Here is a 15,339-nt window from a genome sequence, read left to right on the forward strand (position 1 = left end):
TCGGCAGACTCCAAACTGCGTCTCTAATGAGCTCCAACTTTCCACTGCTAGCAGCTCTCCTTGCTAGATTTCCATTGCTCTAGGCCATATCCTGACACATGCCTGGCCTCAGCATCTTTAGCCATCGAGAGAGATTCCATAACTCTTATTGCATCTCTGACTCAAAATTCAGAACCATGTGGCTGAAGCTGCCAAGGGCTGGAACGTGCCTCCTTGTTCAATTACAACTTCACCACCTTTCTGTTTACCATGGTTTCCTTCACTGACTAAAACTAAAGCTGTTCTGGAAGTTGTTCTGTAGATGAGACCAGATCCACCACCATCCTAATGCTGGGTGAGGTCATCAGGCTTTTCTTTAATCTGTTTACACTTCCGGGGTTCCTTTTCTCAAGTAGTTCATTTTGTATTTTTCATTGCTCAGCTTGCTCCTTTTCATTATAGATCTGTGTACGTGTGGCAACAAATAACCAAGCCATAGTCACTACTGAGCTATCTGGAAATCTTTGTCAAAACTATTCATAAATCTTCAATTTAGCCTCAGGCACTTTTTTGTAGAAGAGCAGAAAGTCACATTCTTCATCAAAATATGATAAGCATATCTCTAGCCAACATATTAATATCCTCCTCTGAAACCTCTTAAGCCAGGGCCCCACAGTTCAAAATACCCCCAGCACCACACCGCTACTGGCACCTCCTTTTCCCTACTAACATGGTCCACTAAGTCCCATTTAATGTACTTAGCTACTTTCCTATCCTAATCCAAAACTCCAAAAACATGGTATTACCCCAGTTCTTGGTACCAACTGTGAAGAGACACGATAACCATGCAACTATGGGGTTGGCGTACAGCTTCAAAGATTTAGTTACGCTCAACATAGTGAGATACAGGCAAGCATGGTGCTGGAAGAGCCAAGAGTTCTACATCTGGATCAGAGAGCAGCACTGTACCACGGCCTGGCCTGAGCATCTTCAGCAAAGCCACACCTAATAGTGTAGTGACGCTCCCTATAGGGTCCACTTTCATTCAAACCACCAAATATCATAATCAGGCCTTCCTGTTCCAGAGATCCAGGGCCAAGTTGTAAAACTTAGGAGCTGGCCTGAGCTTAAAATGAGACTAGTTTAACTGATGTTACAACAGAGTCAGGATAAGGGGTGGCAGAGGTGCATGGGTGCCACAGAATGTTATGTCTATTCTAGCATTTTCAGTCCTTTGAGACAGGGTTTCTCTGTGTAGCCTGGCTGTCCTGGAGCTTGCTCTGTAGACCAGGCTGGCCTCTGCCTCCCAACTGCTGGGATTAAAGATGGTAACCACCACTGCCTAGCTGAGTACCATCTTGATAGGCCTGCACATAGTCCATAAGGAGAGTATGAACGGTGTATGTGTACTGGGCACCTAGGGGTTCTTTGATGAAATGTGTGAAGGGAATGAAGGTATTCAACACTACCAGACAAAGGAGCCAGGAAAATCCGACTTTTATTTCTTAAATACTGTGAAGGAAGGGGGAAACGGTCCCCTGGTGAGAAAGCTAGGGGTCGTCAGCAAATGCCCGGTGGGCATTAGGGAAGCGCTGGGGGCTGTAGTTGGGATCTTCCTGCAGTCGTTTCTGGATATCAGACCGGAGCTAGAGAGAGAAAGCACAAGCAGGTTGAAGGAGTCCTGGTTTAGCCCTAGGATCCCAGCGAATGCAAAGACAACCCTCAGGATGTACTTCCCTGCCAGCCATGCTGGCAAGCCCAATGCGACAGCTGAGCCTTCCCAAAGGCCACAGGAAAATCTTGACCACCAACCGGCAGCCCCCACACTACCAATTCATCTCTCAATAGATACCGGGAAGCAGGAACCTGACCCGACCCTCCCAATAGACCATCCCTATTCTGCTGCAAAGTGGGGCACCTGCTGCCTGTAGCTCTCCTGAACCTCTGGTGCCTCCAGGTCCCGGCTCAGGCTCTCGGGGCTTGTCAGGGGCCGAGCTCCGGCTGCCTTAGCTGCCCGGCTCACTGCCTCTGAGAGTAGCAGCTGGGGGCCCTCACCCTGCATTGTCTGGGGACAAGTTGAGAGGGAAAAGGGGATCAACATCAGACCCAGTGCCACCACCCAGTTCACCCTTTCCATTAGTTAACCAGTCTCTATACTAACCAGGGTAGGGGAACAGTCTGCATGTGGTTTTAACAGCAGAAATGCCTTCCTAATTTATGGCCAGAAAATGTTTGCTTGATTGCAAAAGAAGGCACCAGCAGGTCAGACCATCTGAGATTCAGAGTTAGCTACTCTTCAAGGCAAAGCCCATCTTACACAATGGACCCTAATCACTTAGGAAATCACACAGCTGAGGTACCAGAACTGCCACAAACAGTAAGATGAAGGTTCACGTGGTCACACGTAACAATCATGAACAAGCCTGACCCCTAAGCAGGCTTCCTAACTAGATGAAGAAACTCAACTAGCTCAACAAGGGTACTGCATAGAGAGAGACATCCTCAGGAAAGAGACCAACCTTGCGTCTCTTGGCAGGCATACCACTGAGGTAGGCATCACTCAGGGGCGGCTGAGGTTTCACCTTCCGCTGGCTCTGAATGTCCTGCTGGATAATAGGGACCCATTCCTGGGGAGGAAAGGATTAGAAATAATTCCCACAACTACAGCTCTTTAGCCCACTGGATCACCTCTCGCCACTTACTGGGGGAACTGCAGCTGCCCAAGGCTCTGCATCAGCTGAAGCTCCGTCCTGCTCATCTCGGGAACCCCCCTCAGGAGCAGGGGGCGGGGCTCGGGACATGGCTTCTTCTGCTGTTGTTCCAGGGGCTGGAGAAGCATTCTCCCGCTAGAAAGCAGATGGCAGGAAGGTCCGGACTTGAGAATTCTTTGCCCCTAAGCCCCTTTTCTTCCAGCCATCTATACATTATCTGGCCTTTCCACCTCTCCCTGGTACCTGAGGTTCAGGGGAAGTTCTTTCTGCTCCCTGAACTTCCATTGGCTCTTCAGGAAGGGCCTGTGGAATTAGACAAAGAAAGGAGCTGGTGGTGGTGTGGGAGGAGTCAGCCCACCCATCTCTCCAGCTTCCTTCCATCCTGACTCCGTACCTGAGGGGGGTCTCCGACCCTGCGCACGTATCTGAGGATGGCATCAGGGCCCACAGGCATGTGCTCCAGGACCACCTGAAGCCTCAGTCCCATCATGGTCGTCAGCCAGCTCACCAAGGACGGGTTCACTCCACGAGACATGCGACGCTGAGGGTTAGAAATCCCACTTGAACTTTCAACCTGCTTGTGTGATCTACATCTACGCAGCAGGTGCAGTGTCTGGAGAGAAATATCAACTCTACAAGACATAACAAAGAAGCTAGAGCCCAGAGAACTGTGCTTACAATTCGGCCATTGATGACGGCAGCAAGCTCCATCTGCTGTCCCCCCAAGCAGTGCAGGTTCAGGGCCAAGCACTCAAACAGGCCCTGGTTACACAGTTCCAGCAACCGGGCTCCGAATCCACTGTCTGCAGAAGATGTGACAGGCGCATGAGTCTGGCAGTCCCGCACAGCCAGCACACCCTCTCCCCGCTGCGCTGGCCTCACCTGTGCAGCGCAGCACGTGAGCAGCAATGCTGTTAAACTGCTCCTGCAGAAACTCTAAATTTGTCCTGATGATGTCCACACCTGGTTGAACCTGCACCAAAGACTGAAACACAGAAAGAACTCCAAATCAGGACCTTGAGGATCTAGAAGGTGGAGGCAGCAGGGACCCCCAGCCTCCCCGCCCAAACCTAGACAGGAAGAAAACACACAAAGGATACTCACAAAACTCTCCCTCACATATTCCTCCAGGCCAGTGATCAGTGTGTGGGTTGCCATCTGTAGAGGAACGTCATAGCTCAGGTTTAGTTCCACCTCACTGACTGATGTCAGGGTTAAGGAATGGAGGTGGGGAGCAAGGAAAGCTCTGGGGCCCGGCGCCTTCATTTACCCGGATGTTGCCAGGCGTGGGCTCCTGACCACCCAGATAGTGCTGGTGGAAGAAAGCCCGCAGCTGAGGCTGGAGCCGCTGCAGTGGCTGGAAATGCCCATGCAGAAGCATCACCACATCCACCATTGAGAAATTCTGGCACAGAAGAGAGAGCAGAGCTCCAAAGAATCCTAGGGAGAGGGTCAGAAGTGAGCAATGGCCTTTACGTCCTAGCCTAGCCCTAATCCTTAGTAAAGAAAGGCCAACTACTCCTCCACCCTGCTAGTTCCCAAGACTATAGCACCTCCATTTTGCTTACCAAGAGCCCCATCAGCCCCAGGCTCAAAGATGTTGCTGGATCCACTGAGGCGTTGGATGAAGGCAGCAATGCTCTCACTGCTGCCAGCCCGAGCCCCCAAGGAGCCCAGGAGGGAGCTCAGCACGCCCTGTACCACCGAGGTGAAAAACTCCGGTGGCAGGCTCTCAGGACCCAAGCCTCCAGGACTCCCTGCTCCACCAGAAGGGGACCCTGGTGGGGGTGTGGTCTGCTGCTCTGGGGCAGGAGGGGGGGGTGGAGGAGGAGGAGGGGGGGGAGGGGCAGTCTGTGATGCCTAACAGAGAAGGAATAAAGAACAGAAGACCAAGACACAGGATCAAGAACAAAAAACTGCATTAAGAAGGCACAAAACAATAAGCCTGGGAGAAGGGGAGGGAGCTAAATTCTGAGTTTGACTTTAAGAAAAACAAAAAACTCTTTTTATCACTGTATTTAATGTGTATGGGCATTCTGCCTGACTACATCAGTTAAACGTGTATGCTTGGTTCCCATGGGGACCAGAAGAGAGTGACAGATCCCTGGAACTGGAGCTCCAGATGGTTGTGAACCACCATGTGGGTGCTAGAAATCAGAGTCAGGTCTCTCTGCACAAGCAGCAAGAGCTAGCTTTAATCTTAACTTCTTAAGCCAAAACACTCAGGGATAGACCGGGTCAGAGCAGGAAGCAGGCAGTGCTGACTTTTAGGCATCCACAGATCTTCAGGTCCCGTCCTCTCTTACGTCACTGTCCCCTCACTAAGGCTATTACTCCACAGTTACAGAGCGGCAACAAAGACCACTGCTCTGCTGGGCTGAAGCACAAGGGAACAAGGACAGCCACTTACCTGCAAGAAGTCAGTCATGCCCTGGAGAAAAGCGGGCACACCGGGCATTGCAACAGTGATGGTGGGAGAGGCCAGGCCAGGCCCGCCAGCCCCGGGCCCTGCAGGCCCCAGCAGGTTCCCCAGGAGCTGAGAGAACTGAAGGTCGGCTGCAGAGGGCTGCGGAGGTGGAGGCTGGGCAGGACCCCCAGGAGCAGGGCCAGCAGTTGTAGCTGTGTTGGTGGTACCAGCACTAGCTGACGCAGTGGCTGGAGCTGGTGCAGGCACAGGGGCAGGAGCAGGAGCTGGGGCAGGAGCTGCAGCTGCAGCTGCAGCTGCAGCCATTCCTGGAGTCCCCTGAGCTGTCAAGAACCAAAAAATAAAAAAGTACAATTTGAACAAAAACCAGATTTCAGCTGCCTCATCCTGGCCTTTCCGGCAGGAAAACAGAAACTAAGAACTTCTACAAGACGAGGACATGAGTGAGCAGGACAGGCTGGGTCATCAGGACAGCTGTCATGGACAGCCCTTTCCATCTTACTCAGTTAGCCCAGGCTAGCTTAGAAATTAGAAGTCTACAGTCTAGGGTGTCCTTGAACTCACAGTAACCCCAGCTGCAGCTGGAAATACCTAAAGTTTGAGCTAGAAAAGAACAGGACTCACCCACAAGGACAGGCTGCATAAGAAGTTGCCCCACAAGGCCGCTCACCATCTGGGCCAATGAAGTGTTTGTACCCAGCCCAGTGCCCTGCTGGGGAACAGGAAAAAGATTCAATCTTGTCCCTCCCCCCTCCCACAATCCTCCAGTATTTTCTCACTGGTATTTTCCCCAACCCTTGCTCACCAGAGTCCCAGAGACCGGAGGACCCCCAGGATGGGAAGGCCGAGCCTGTGGAGGAGTGGGCCGAGCAATCACCACCCGAGTTGGTGCTGTTGGGAAGCCAGGCACTTGCTGTCCTGTGGGCACAAAGAGACCAAAGAGGGCTGAGGGTCCAGCCCTTCCCCGCCAGCAGACAAGACCCACCACCATTAACTAGGCCCCACCTCCCAGGCCTCCCCTTCCATTACCTGCGGCCGCGGAGGCAACAGCTGCCACCATGGCCTGATGAGTGATCTGGTGGGCGACGGCGTGCATGAACTCAGGGGGCAGGGAGGGCAGCTGGATGAGGGTGGAGCCTGGGGGGTGGGTCTGATGTAACCTTGAACCTGGACCACTTCAAGCCACCCACTCAGCCCTACCCCTTTTCTACCCAGAGCTCTCAGCCTGCTCCTATAGCCTCACTCTTACCCAGGGTCTGTCCGTGACCAGGAGGTCCCAGGGGACCAGTGGGAGCACTCGGGACACCACCGGGCTGTGATCCAGAATCTGAGCAGGGAAGACAGGAAAAATTAAGAAGGGTAGGGCCAAGGTTTGGTTGTACCCTCCTGAGATCATCCATTCCCCAGGCCTCCAGAAACCCTGCCCTTTCCTCCACTTTCTCTTTCTGCAAACCCAAGGACAGAGCCCCTCCCCTCCTGCCTCTGCCGCGCTCACCTTGAATGTTCATGTGCATCATGACGACAGGCTCCACGCTCTGGTGGGAAATCCGGATGACCCGTGGGTGGCTGGCAGCTGAGGGTGGAGCTGTCCCCGGTGAGGGGGCTCCTTCAGTTGATGAATCAACAGTGGTAGAAGATGGAGGCAGGGATGAGGCCTGGCCAGAACCCGGGGAAGCTGCCTCTGAACTGGGAGCTGGTGGAGGCCTAGTCCCGTTGCCTGTCATGGTCACAGTAGTTCCCACATTGATCTGAAGAGACGGATGCAGATGTGAGAACAACGCAGGGGCTGAGAGCCACCTCTAAAGACTCCTGATGCTGTTTCCCCAGTTCTTGCTCCAGAGCCTCCCAGCTGTCATCTGGGTCACCCTCATCTCCCATGCCCCTGTTCTCCCTCCAGCCAGGCTCCCTGAACCCACCTGAATGGGAATGGCTGCCTGCTGGAGCACCATGGGAGTCGTGTAGTGAGACATGGGCCGCACCACGTGCAGATGCCGTGGGGGTGCACAAGCCAGATTGCAGCGCAGGTCAGACAGTGCCACAAAAGTGTTGCCCAGCAGCCGGAGGCTCTCCCCCACCAAGTTGATCAGCCTCTGGTCCTCCTCACGGCCCTCATGCTGAGCCCAGGGCAAACCCAGAAAAACAGGAAATTAACAAGAGGGATGATGGCTTCGGAGACTGCCACATGCTTTGTCTTGGGAAGCTTCTACATGAACTAAAGCTTTTCAATTTTCAAGTAAATTCTATTCAGTATACATAAATACTTTTCCACAAGACACAGCGAAGTTTTAGTAACCACATAAGATCTTCCTCACCCTGTACACTTCCTAAACAACTGAGGACACACCAGTCCACAGACTGTCACCACCCCATCACGTAGACCAGTCCCCTATGGGGGGAACGTGTGCGCTAACACTGAGAACAGTGAGGAGCTATCCAGGTACTGGGCTATTGGGTAGGAAGGCCATCCCAAGGCTCACGTTGTTGTTGTAGTCTGTGGTGGCCGCAGCACCGAGGACCTCACAGTAGCGCTGCAGGAAGGGCTGAAGACGGCGCTGCAAGCGCTGCAGCTCCTGGAGCACCTCCACATGCTCGGCAGGGGAAGGGTGGCTGTGGGAACATGGGGCAGTGAGATGAGCTGTCCTCCAGGGCCCCTGCCAGCCCCCAGGGATTCTCTTTGCAGAGAATGGAGAAGAGAAAGCCAATTGCTCTGTGCAGGAGCCAAAAAGAGCTCAAAACCAGACCAGGCCTCTACGAAGCACAGGCGGAGGCATTCAGAGCCTCCTGCCTCAGACATTAGTGCTACACAAGCGCTGACCTTTGATCCCCCCATCATTAAGACCCTCAGCAACCACTTTCCCCGCTTCGTATCTTCCTGGTCCCCAAAGGTTCCCTCCATCTCTCACTTGGGTGTATTTGTCTCTGGAGCAGGTGTTGGACCCGCTGGAGCTGGGCCAGAAGGGGTAAGCTCTGGAGTCTGGGCTGGGGTGCGTTCCTCCATGTCTTCTGACTCCATGGGCTCTCGAGGAGGTGCTTCACTCTCGACTGGTTCTGACGGTTGTGAGCTCAAGGCTGTCTCCGAGGCCACAGTTGGCGTCTGCGGGGGTGGCTGACTGGCCTGTGCTTGGGGTCCCCCTCGACACTGAATGTGGAGGAAGAGTCGGGACACCAAGGACAGGATGAAATTACTGCTGCTGAGGGTTATGCAGATCGAATAAGTCAAGAGTGGAGATGGTGCCCACCAAGGCTCCCCGAAGGCAGGGCTGGCAGAAGTGGGGTACACGGGAACCATTTGTAACCTTTACAGACTAGGAACCGTGCTTCCCTAACTTCCTAAACAAGGAGAGGGAACGGTCACAGTGTGGCTACAACAAAACTGACAGTTACGGTATCCCACCCTGAACACGATGATCGCTAAGGAATTTTAAAAACTGCCCAGGCCAGGCGGTGGTGGCGCACGCCTTTAATCCCAGCACTCGGGAGGCAGAGGCAGGCGGATCTCTGCGAGTTCCAGGCCAGCCTGGTCTACAAAGCAAGTTCCAGGACAGCCAGGGCTACACACAGAAACCCTGTCTCAAAAGCAAAACAAAAAGAAAAAAGAAATTTAAAAATATGGCATGCAGCTTTGCACGGTGCCTCCCACCCATAATTAGGGCACTTAAGAGGATAAGCTAGGAGACACACTGAATTCAAGGACAACCCAGGACAGAGACAGCTCAAGGAAAAAAAGGGGGCTACTTCTCTAAATGCAGGGAATCTATGGCATTATCTGGCAAGCCTGAAATGAACTCAGAAACCGGCATCAGGACTGGCAGCAGCACACAACACTGGAGCATGCCCATAAACCTCACCTGAGAAACTGAGGCAGGCAGCCGCGCAAACAGACTTTCTTTGCCTAAAAGGACTACATAGAAAACCTGCCGGGCAGTGGAGTCTCAAGCCTTTAATCCCAGCACTCAACACTCAGGAGGCAGAAGCAGGAGAATCTCTGAGTTCAAGGCCAGCCTGGTCTACAGAGCAAGTGCCAGGACAGGCTCCAAACTGACAGAGAAACCCTGTCTTAAGAAAACCGAAATAGGGGCTGGAGAGATGGCTCAGTGGTTAAGAGCATTGCCTGCTCTTCCAGAGGTCCTGAGTTCAATTCCCGGCAACCACATGGTGGCTCACAACCATCTGTAATGAGGTCTGGTGCCCTCTTCTGGCCAGCAGACATACACAGAGACAGAATATTGTATGCATAATAAATAAATAAATAAATAAATAAATAAATAAAGGAAAACCGAAATAGGGGGCTGGAGAGATGGCTCAGCGGTTAAGAGCACTGACTGCCCTTCCAGAGGTCCTGAGTTCAATTCCCAGCAACCACATGGTGGCTCACATCCACCTTTAATGAGATCTGATGCCCTCTTCTGGCCTACAGGCAGGACATGGAGGGAGGGAGGGAGGGAGGGAGGGAGGGAGACTGAAATAAATAAATAAAAAGAGAGAGAAGCCAGGTGGTGGTGGCGCACGCCTTTAAGCCCAGCACTCGGGAGGCAGACAAATCTCTGAGTTCGAGGCCAGCCTGGTCTACAAGAGCTAGTTCCAGGACAGGCTCCAAAGCCAGAGAAACTGAAAAACTAAAAAAAAAAAAAAAAGAAAAGAAAAAGAAAGAAAGACAGACTGACTAGGAAGGCAGATTCCTACAGTCACTATGACTGTGGCCAGCAATATTCTTCCTGCCAGACCATGAGAAGAGAGAACAGAAAGGAACTATGGAGCCTGGCAGACTTGCCCACTCACCTCCATCCGGGACAGGAGGGTCTGGATATCCCTGATCATGTGCTGAGCCATCACCAGCCGTACCCGGGGCTCACTCTATAACATAAGGAGGATGATCAGGGCAGGGCAGGGACTAAGCTGTGAGCTCCAAAGCATACTACACCAGCTCCCAGGCATCTCCTCAGTCAGGTTCCCCCCACCTCATGGCCTCCTTCTCCCAGATCCCCTTCCCTGACCCTCCCAGGCCCCTCAATACCTGAATTGGGGCCTGTTCCATGTTGATGTGAACATCCACAGCAGAGCCGTCACTCTGGGGAAAGGGTAAGGGAAGTTGCTCTGGGAGAAGCCACATACTAAGGCCTCCATACTGCCAATTCCTTTTCTGGAGCCCCTACCCTCTTTTCCTCAAAAACTGAGGCCACTATAGGTCAGAGGGTCTTCCAAACTCAAGGCAAACACTCAAAACACCTGTCTTCTATGCTCCCTACAGCTGCCATAATGAGAGCCACTCTCCCCAACAAAACCCTCCCACACGAGAAACACAGGCTCACAGGAAGATTGAAGGTTCCAACCATGACATAGCTGTTGGCATTCCGGTCATGAACAGAGGCCCCAGGCCCCCGAGTGCCAGGCAGGGGTGCCCCACCATGAGCAGCTGCGGCAGACCCTGTCCCAGAAGACGCTCCAGACGGGAGCTGAGTCTGAGGAGGAGCCCGTTCCACCAGGTGGATAACCTTCCCCCCAACATCTGCAGAAGAAAAAGATGTCAGTAAAAACCCACGGCCTCGGACAGCAACCTCAGCCCCAGGCAGTTCCCCCGCCCTTACTGTAATCTTGGAGCTTCTTATCGTCCTGCAGAACCCGGCCCTGGTAGATGAGCCGCTGTTTCTCAGAAGGGATGCTGACAGAGGCAGCAATGTGCTCCTTAAATTCCTTTACATTCATCTGAAAGGACAGTCATGCGTCGGAATCAGAAAACCAAAGGAAGCCGGGCGATGGTGGCGCACGCCTTTAATCCCAGCACTCGGGAGGCAGAGGCAGGCGGATCTCTGTGAGTTCGAGACCAGCCTGGTCTACAGAGCGAGTTCCAGGACAGGCTCCAAAGCCACAGAGAAACCCTGTCTCGAAAAACCAAAAAAAAAAAAAAAAAAGAAAACCAAAGGAAGGAAGAGGAAGAGGGACACCTGACTTCAGGTGCTGAGTGAGGACAAGAGCAAACAGTGTCACTAGCCAACTGTACCAATAGGCAGGTATTTATCAAGCCAAAAACAAAAATCCCAAACAGACAATAAACAAAACTAGGTACGAACGGGAGGAGGGAAAACCCCCAGTAAGAAAAACAGGCTGGAGAAAGGCTCAGCAGTTAAGAACTGACACCAGTCTGTTACTGCACAGGACCACAGCTCAATCTCCAGCACCCATACTGGGCAGCAGTTCACAACTACTGGTGAACTCAGCTCTAGGAGACCCAGTACCTACAGGCACGTACATACCCTGCCCCCACAAACCAATATATAACTAAACATAAGCGGGGAGTGGTGGTGTATGCCTCCAGCACTTGGGAAGCAGAGGCAGGTGGATCTCTTGGGAGTTTGAGGCCATCCTGGTCTACACAGTGAGTTCCAGGTAGACAGAGCTATGCAGAGAGACTGTCTCAGAAAAAAAAAATCCAAATAGTACCCATAATGATAACAATAAATAAATAAAAATAAATCTTACAATAAAAAAGCCAAACAGTTCTCCCTTTCTTTGTGACTTAGTATCTAAAAGTGAGCTCCTTTTCTAAATGTAAAGCCACACCAGGAGCTCACGACTGTAATCTAAAGCTAAAAACAGGTGGGTATCGTGGCACAAGCTTCTAATCCCATGGGGACAAAAGCAGGTGGATCTCTGTGACTACCAGGCCAGTCAGCTACAAAGTGAGACGCTGAATTAAAACAGAACGAGGGGCTAGAGACGTCTCAGAGACTAAAAACACTGTTGCTCTTGCACAGGACCAGAGTTTAACTCCTAGACATGGAGGTTTAAAACCATCCATACGTAACAGTAGGTGCTGTGACTTCCTGACTCCCACAAGAAGAGGAAAAGGTCACAGGGCCTGATACCCTCTTCTGACCTTCTTGGGCACCAATCACACACATGGTACACATTATACTTACAGACAAAACACACATAAAAATAAAACTCAGGCATGACGGCACATGTCTTTAATCCCAGCACTTGGGAGGCAGATGCAGGCAAATTTCTGTGAGTCTGAGACCACCCTGATCTACACAGTGAGAACCAAGGCAACATGGGCTACACGATGGGCACACTGAGACCTGTCTCAAAAATCTTGCCGATAGTGAGTGGTGCTTGCTTTTAATACCAGCACTCAGGACGCAGAGGCAAGCAGACATTTTCCCCCCAAGGCAAGGTTTCTCTGTACCTTTTGAAGCCTGTCCCGGAACTTGCTCTGTAGACCAGGCTGGCCTCGAACTCAGAGATCTGCCTGTCTCTGCCTCTCAAGGGCTGGGGTTAAAGGTGTGTACCACCATCACCCAGGACAAGTGGATCTCTGAGTTCAAAGCCAGCCTGGTCTACAGAACGAGTCTAGGACAGCCAAGGATACACAAAGAAACCCTATCAAAAAAAAAAAAAAAAAGTCAGGTATGGTACACACCTAAAATGTGGCACAGACACTGGAGGCCAAGACCAGCCTGAGATATTGTCCCCACCCCCCAGAAAAGAATCTTCCTAATTAGAATTAGACAAGTGGAGACAGGCGGATCTCTGTGAGTTCCAGGCCAGCCTGGTCTACAAGAGCTAGTTCCAGGACAGGAACCAAAAGCTACAGAGAAACCCTGTCTCGAAAAATCCAAAAAAAAGAAAAAAAAAAAAAGAATTAGACAAGTGACTCTCGGTAAGGGGCAGAAATAACTCCCACGTACACCTACTCACAGAAGCATATGTGATGTTTCAAGTGTTTTAGAAAAACACGAAAATGACCAGCTCATGATTTTTTTTTCAAAGGATTATGCAGTAAAAACAGAGATAATTGCGTCCACACCGCACCTTACAAGCTCAAGGGATTCAAACTATGCCCCAGATACCGGCAATTCTACCTAACAGTGGATGAAAGCAGGTTTCTGGACTCTATGTAGTATAAACCTGTGAACAAGTTGTTTAAAAAAAGAACAGACACACCACACTTGTCTGAGGTCCCTATGCTGCTTCCAGTCCCAAAGGCCGGAGTCAAGTCTGTCCCTTTAGGCCGAGGTCCGCCCAGGACAGGTAGAGATTCCTCCTATTTCCCGCTTCACTGAGTCCCATCAAGGTGAAGACAGACGGAACAAAATCTGCCCGACTCAACAGTAACCACACCTCCTCACTCAACAAGAACATCAGATGTTCTATTCAGGAAGGGACAAAGAAGTCAATGACAAGAAAATCGGGCTCATCCCTAGAAGACAAACGGTATCAGATCTACAAAGGACCGCTGTCTCACCTGGGCCCCCACAATAAAAGTCCGAGTCTGAGAGTCCAGGGTCTTCACCAGTACCTCCAGGCTGTCGGGCTCCTCCATAGCGGTACTGGTACTATCACTCGGCTCCATGGCCGACAGCTCTCTAAGGAAGAACGGGGGGAGGGTGTTTCGCTGTCGCCCGCACTGTTTTATAGACACGGAAGACTCTCTGGGCCCAATCTCCGCCCCAATCCCTTAAAAGTTTCTCATACACAAACACATAAATCCATCCTCGCCCTCATCCCTCCTCTCTGATTCGGGGGCACGGGAAGAGAAGCACAAAGGGCAGGAGATCGACGGCATAGGGAGGTGAAGGACGAAAGGTGGGAGGGGCTCCACGATGCCAATCACAATAGGGAGAGCCAGTTGGGCTAGGAATCGGGGAAGCAAGCACGAGACCGACCGGAGACCAGTGTCATCACCGGTCGCGACCGAGCAAGCGCCCGCCCGAGAGATCGGGAAATCCTAGGACAACGCGAGGGGGAGGGGGAGGAGTGGGGGGAGGGGAGGGTCGCGCTGGAGTCCGCGGAGAGAGTGGCTTCGCGCACGCGCACCACCACGACCGAACCCGCCTAAATCACCACGGACACTCACGGGAGCCTGGACCGGCACGCTGACCACCCCCTCCTTCCGCCTCCGCCTTCCGTCGGTGTTGCAGCGACACGACTTAACCCACACGCGGCCAAACACATACAAACACACATACACAGCCCACCACCCCGTGGCTCCGCCCCCCGACTTCCCCACGGTACCGTCACTTCCGGTCTCCCCCAACCTGGCACCAAAGAACACTTCCGTTTCCCCGATTGTAAGGGGGGGGGATCTCGAGGCGGTACTTCCGGCTTCCCCAGGCTCCCCCCAATTTACTTTTGTGGGGCACGATGAGAAAGTCCACAGCCCCAAACAGTGAGTTTCTAGGGGGCGAGACGGGCCGGGGTCGGCCTAGATGGGAGGGAGCCGGACACCCCGAGGAGCCGCCGCCGCCGTCGCCCGGGGACCGCACTGCGCCTGCGTGAGCCGCGCTGCGCGTGCGCACAGCTTAAGGCCCTCCCCGCCCCCCTCGGGCTGTGTGCGTTTCTTCCCTGCGCGCGCCGGAGCGCTGCGCGACCCAGGTGGCTACTCCAACGCCAGAAGAAAAATTACTGAGGGGGAGGGAGGGAGATGGCTGCCTCTATTTCGAGAGACGCCGCGGGCGCCTGTAGGGCACTTGCGGGGACTGCACCTCGTTCATCTGCGTCCGCCCGTGTGTGGACGGGCGGAGAGCGTTTACAGGCACGCTTCTAGCCACCTAAGCCTGGGCACAGACCCGGGTCCTCTCGTCATCCCTGCGCTGCCGGAAGTCACTCTTTTTTCCCTGGACGGTTGGGGCGTTCCGTGGGCTGGGTTGGCTTGTCCCGGGTGTCCGGTCCTGGCGAGATTGTAGACTCTGGGGCGTCATCTCGTCTTTGGTTGAGAGTCCCCGAGGGAACTCCATGCTCTAGGATAACTAAGCACTTTACTGCTTTTTAAACGTTTGTGAAAATAACTAAATCAAAGAAAGAAACGGAGCCGGGCTTTTTGGCGCTCGCCTTTAATCACAGCACTCGGGTCTCTGTGAGTTCGAGGCCAGCCTGGTCTACAGAGCGAGTTCCGGGGCAGCCAGGGCTACACAGAGAAACCCTGTCTCAAAACAAAACAAAAACTCTGGGATCGGATTAAAGGGCAAGAGAAGGGATTGAAGTCTGGCCGCGAAGGGGGTTGCTCAGGGCAGGACGGTTACAGTTTCTCTGCCACCACCCCCACTTACTCCTCCTTGGTGCCGGTGCTGATGATGAGAGAGGTCCAGTAAGCATTTAGTGAGCAGTTCTTCGGTGCCAACCTGTATGATAAAACTCTGTGTTTTCTGAATTGCCTGGAACTCATAATGTTCATACAGCCACCGCCCAGTGCTGGAATTAAAGTCGTGTGGTACCCTGCCAGAC

The 15,339-nt window shown here is 52.7% G+C and overlaps 5 protein-coding genes across 21 annotated transcripts in view; all 5 read right to left on the bottom strand.

Annotated features, from left to right (window-relative positions):
* LOC121435313 (H-2 class I histocompatibility antigen, Q10 alpha chain-like) overlaps positions 1-15,339 on the bottom strand; it is a 731,224-nt gene that overhangs the window by 183,989 nt on the left and 531,896 nt on the right. The window lies entirely within an intron of this gene.
* The window catches only part of LOC121435272 (H-2 class I histocompatibility antigen, Q10 alpha chain-like), a 708,503-nt gene that overhangs the window by 160,944 nt on the left and 532,220 nt on the right, over positions 1-15,339 (bottom strand). The gene's annotated exons all lie outside the window — the stretch shown is intronic.
* Positions 1-15,339, bottom strand: part of LOC121435270 (H-2 class I histocompatibility antigen, Q10 alpha chain-like) — an 808,095-nt gene that overhangs the window by 135,286 nt on the left and 657,470 nt on the right. The window lies entirely within an intron of this gene.
* The window catches only part of LOC121435275 (H-2 class I histocompatibility antigen, Q10 alpha chain-like), a 703,994-nt gene that overhangs the window by 135,286 nt on the left and 553,369 nt on the right, over positions 1-15,339 (bottom strand). The window lies entirely within an intron of this gene.
* On the bottom strand, positions 1,460-14,389 carry Bag6 (BAG cochaperone 6). Of its 17 annotated transcripts, none has more exons than XM_041634406.1 (26): positions 14,131-14,389; positions 13,361-13,481; positions 10,701-10,818; positions 10,425-10,621; positions 10,130-10,183; positions 9,895-9,969; positions 8,019-8,254; positions 7,593-7,722; positions 7,032-7,229; positions 6,611-6,863; positions 6,365-6,442; positions 6,145-6,252; positions 5,921-6,033; positions 5,740-5,827; positions 5,101-5,438; positions 4,259-4,550; positions 3,961-4,130; positions 3,795-3,848; positions 3,573-3,675; positions 3,369-3,493; positions 3,085-3,231; positions 2,934-2,993; positions 2,682-2,825; positions 2,499-2,606; positions 1,898-2,044; positions 1,460-1,625 (listed from the first exon to the last, which is right to left on the bottom strand). In XM_041634406.1, the coding sequence occupies exons 2-26, from the start codon at positions 13,466-13,468 to the stop codon at positions 1,530-1,532; spliced, it is 3,540 nt and encodes a 1,179-aa protein (XP_041490340.1). In that variant the 5' UTR covers positions 13,469-13,481; positions 14,131-14,389; the 3' UTR covers positions 1,460-1,529. The 17 variants fall into 17 exon arrangements, with proteins under 17 accessions (XP_041490340.1, XP_041490336.1, XP_041490335.1 ...); XM_041634402.1 differs by lacking the exon at positions 14,131-14,389 and adding an exon at positions 13,973-14,117 and having other exon boundaries at positions 5,740-5,824; XM_041634401.1 differs by lacking the exon at positions 14,131-14,389 and adding an exon at positions 13,973-14,117.

The sequence above is a fragment of the Microtus oregoni genome, unplaced genomic scaffold (genome assembly GCF_018167655.1).
Source record: "Microtus oregoni isolate MIOR12 unplaced genomic scaffold, Mior012 000046F_ref0000063, whole genome shotgun sequence".
Classification (NCBI taxonomy): domain Eukaryota; kingdom Metazoa; phylum Chordata; class Mammalia; order Rodentia; family Cricetidae; genus Microtus; species Microtus oregoni.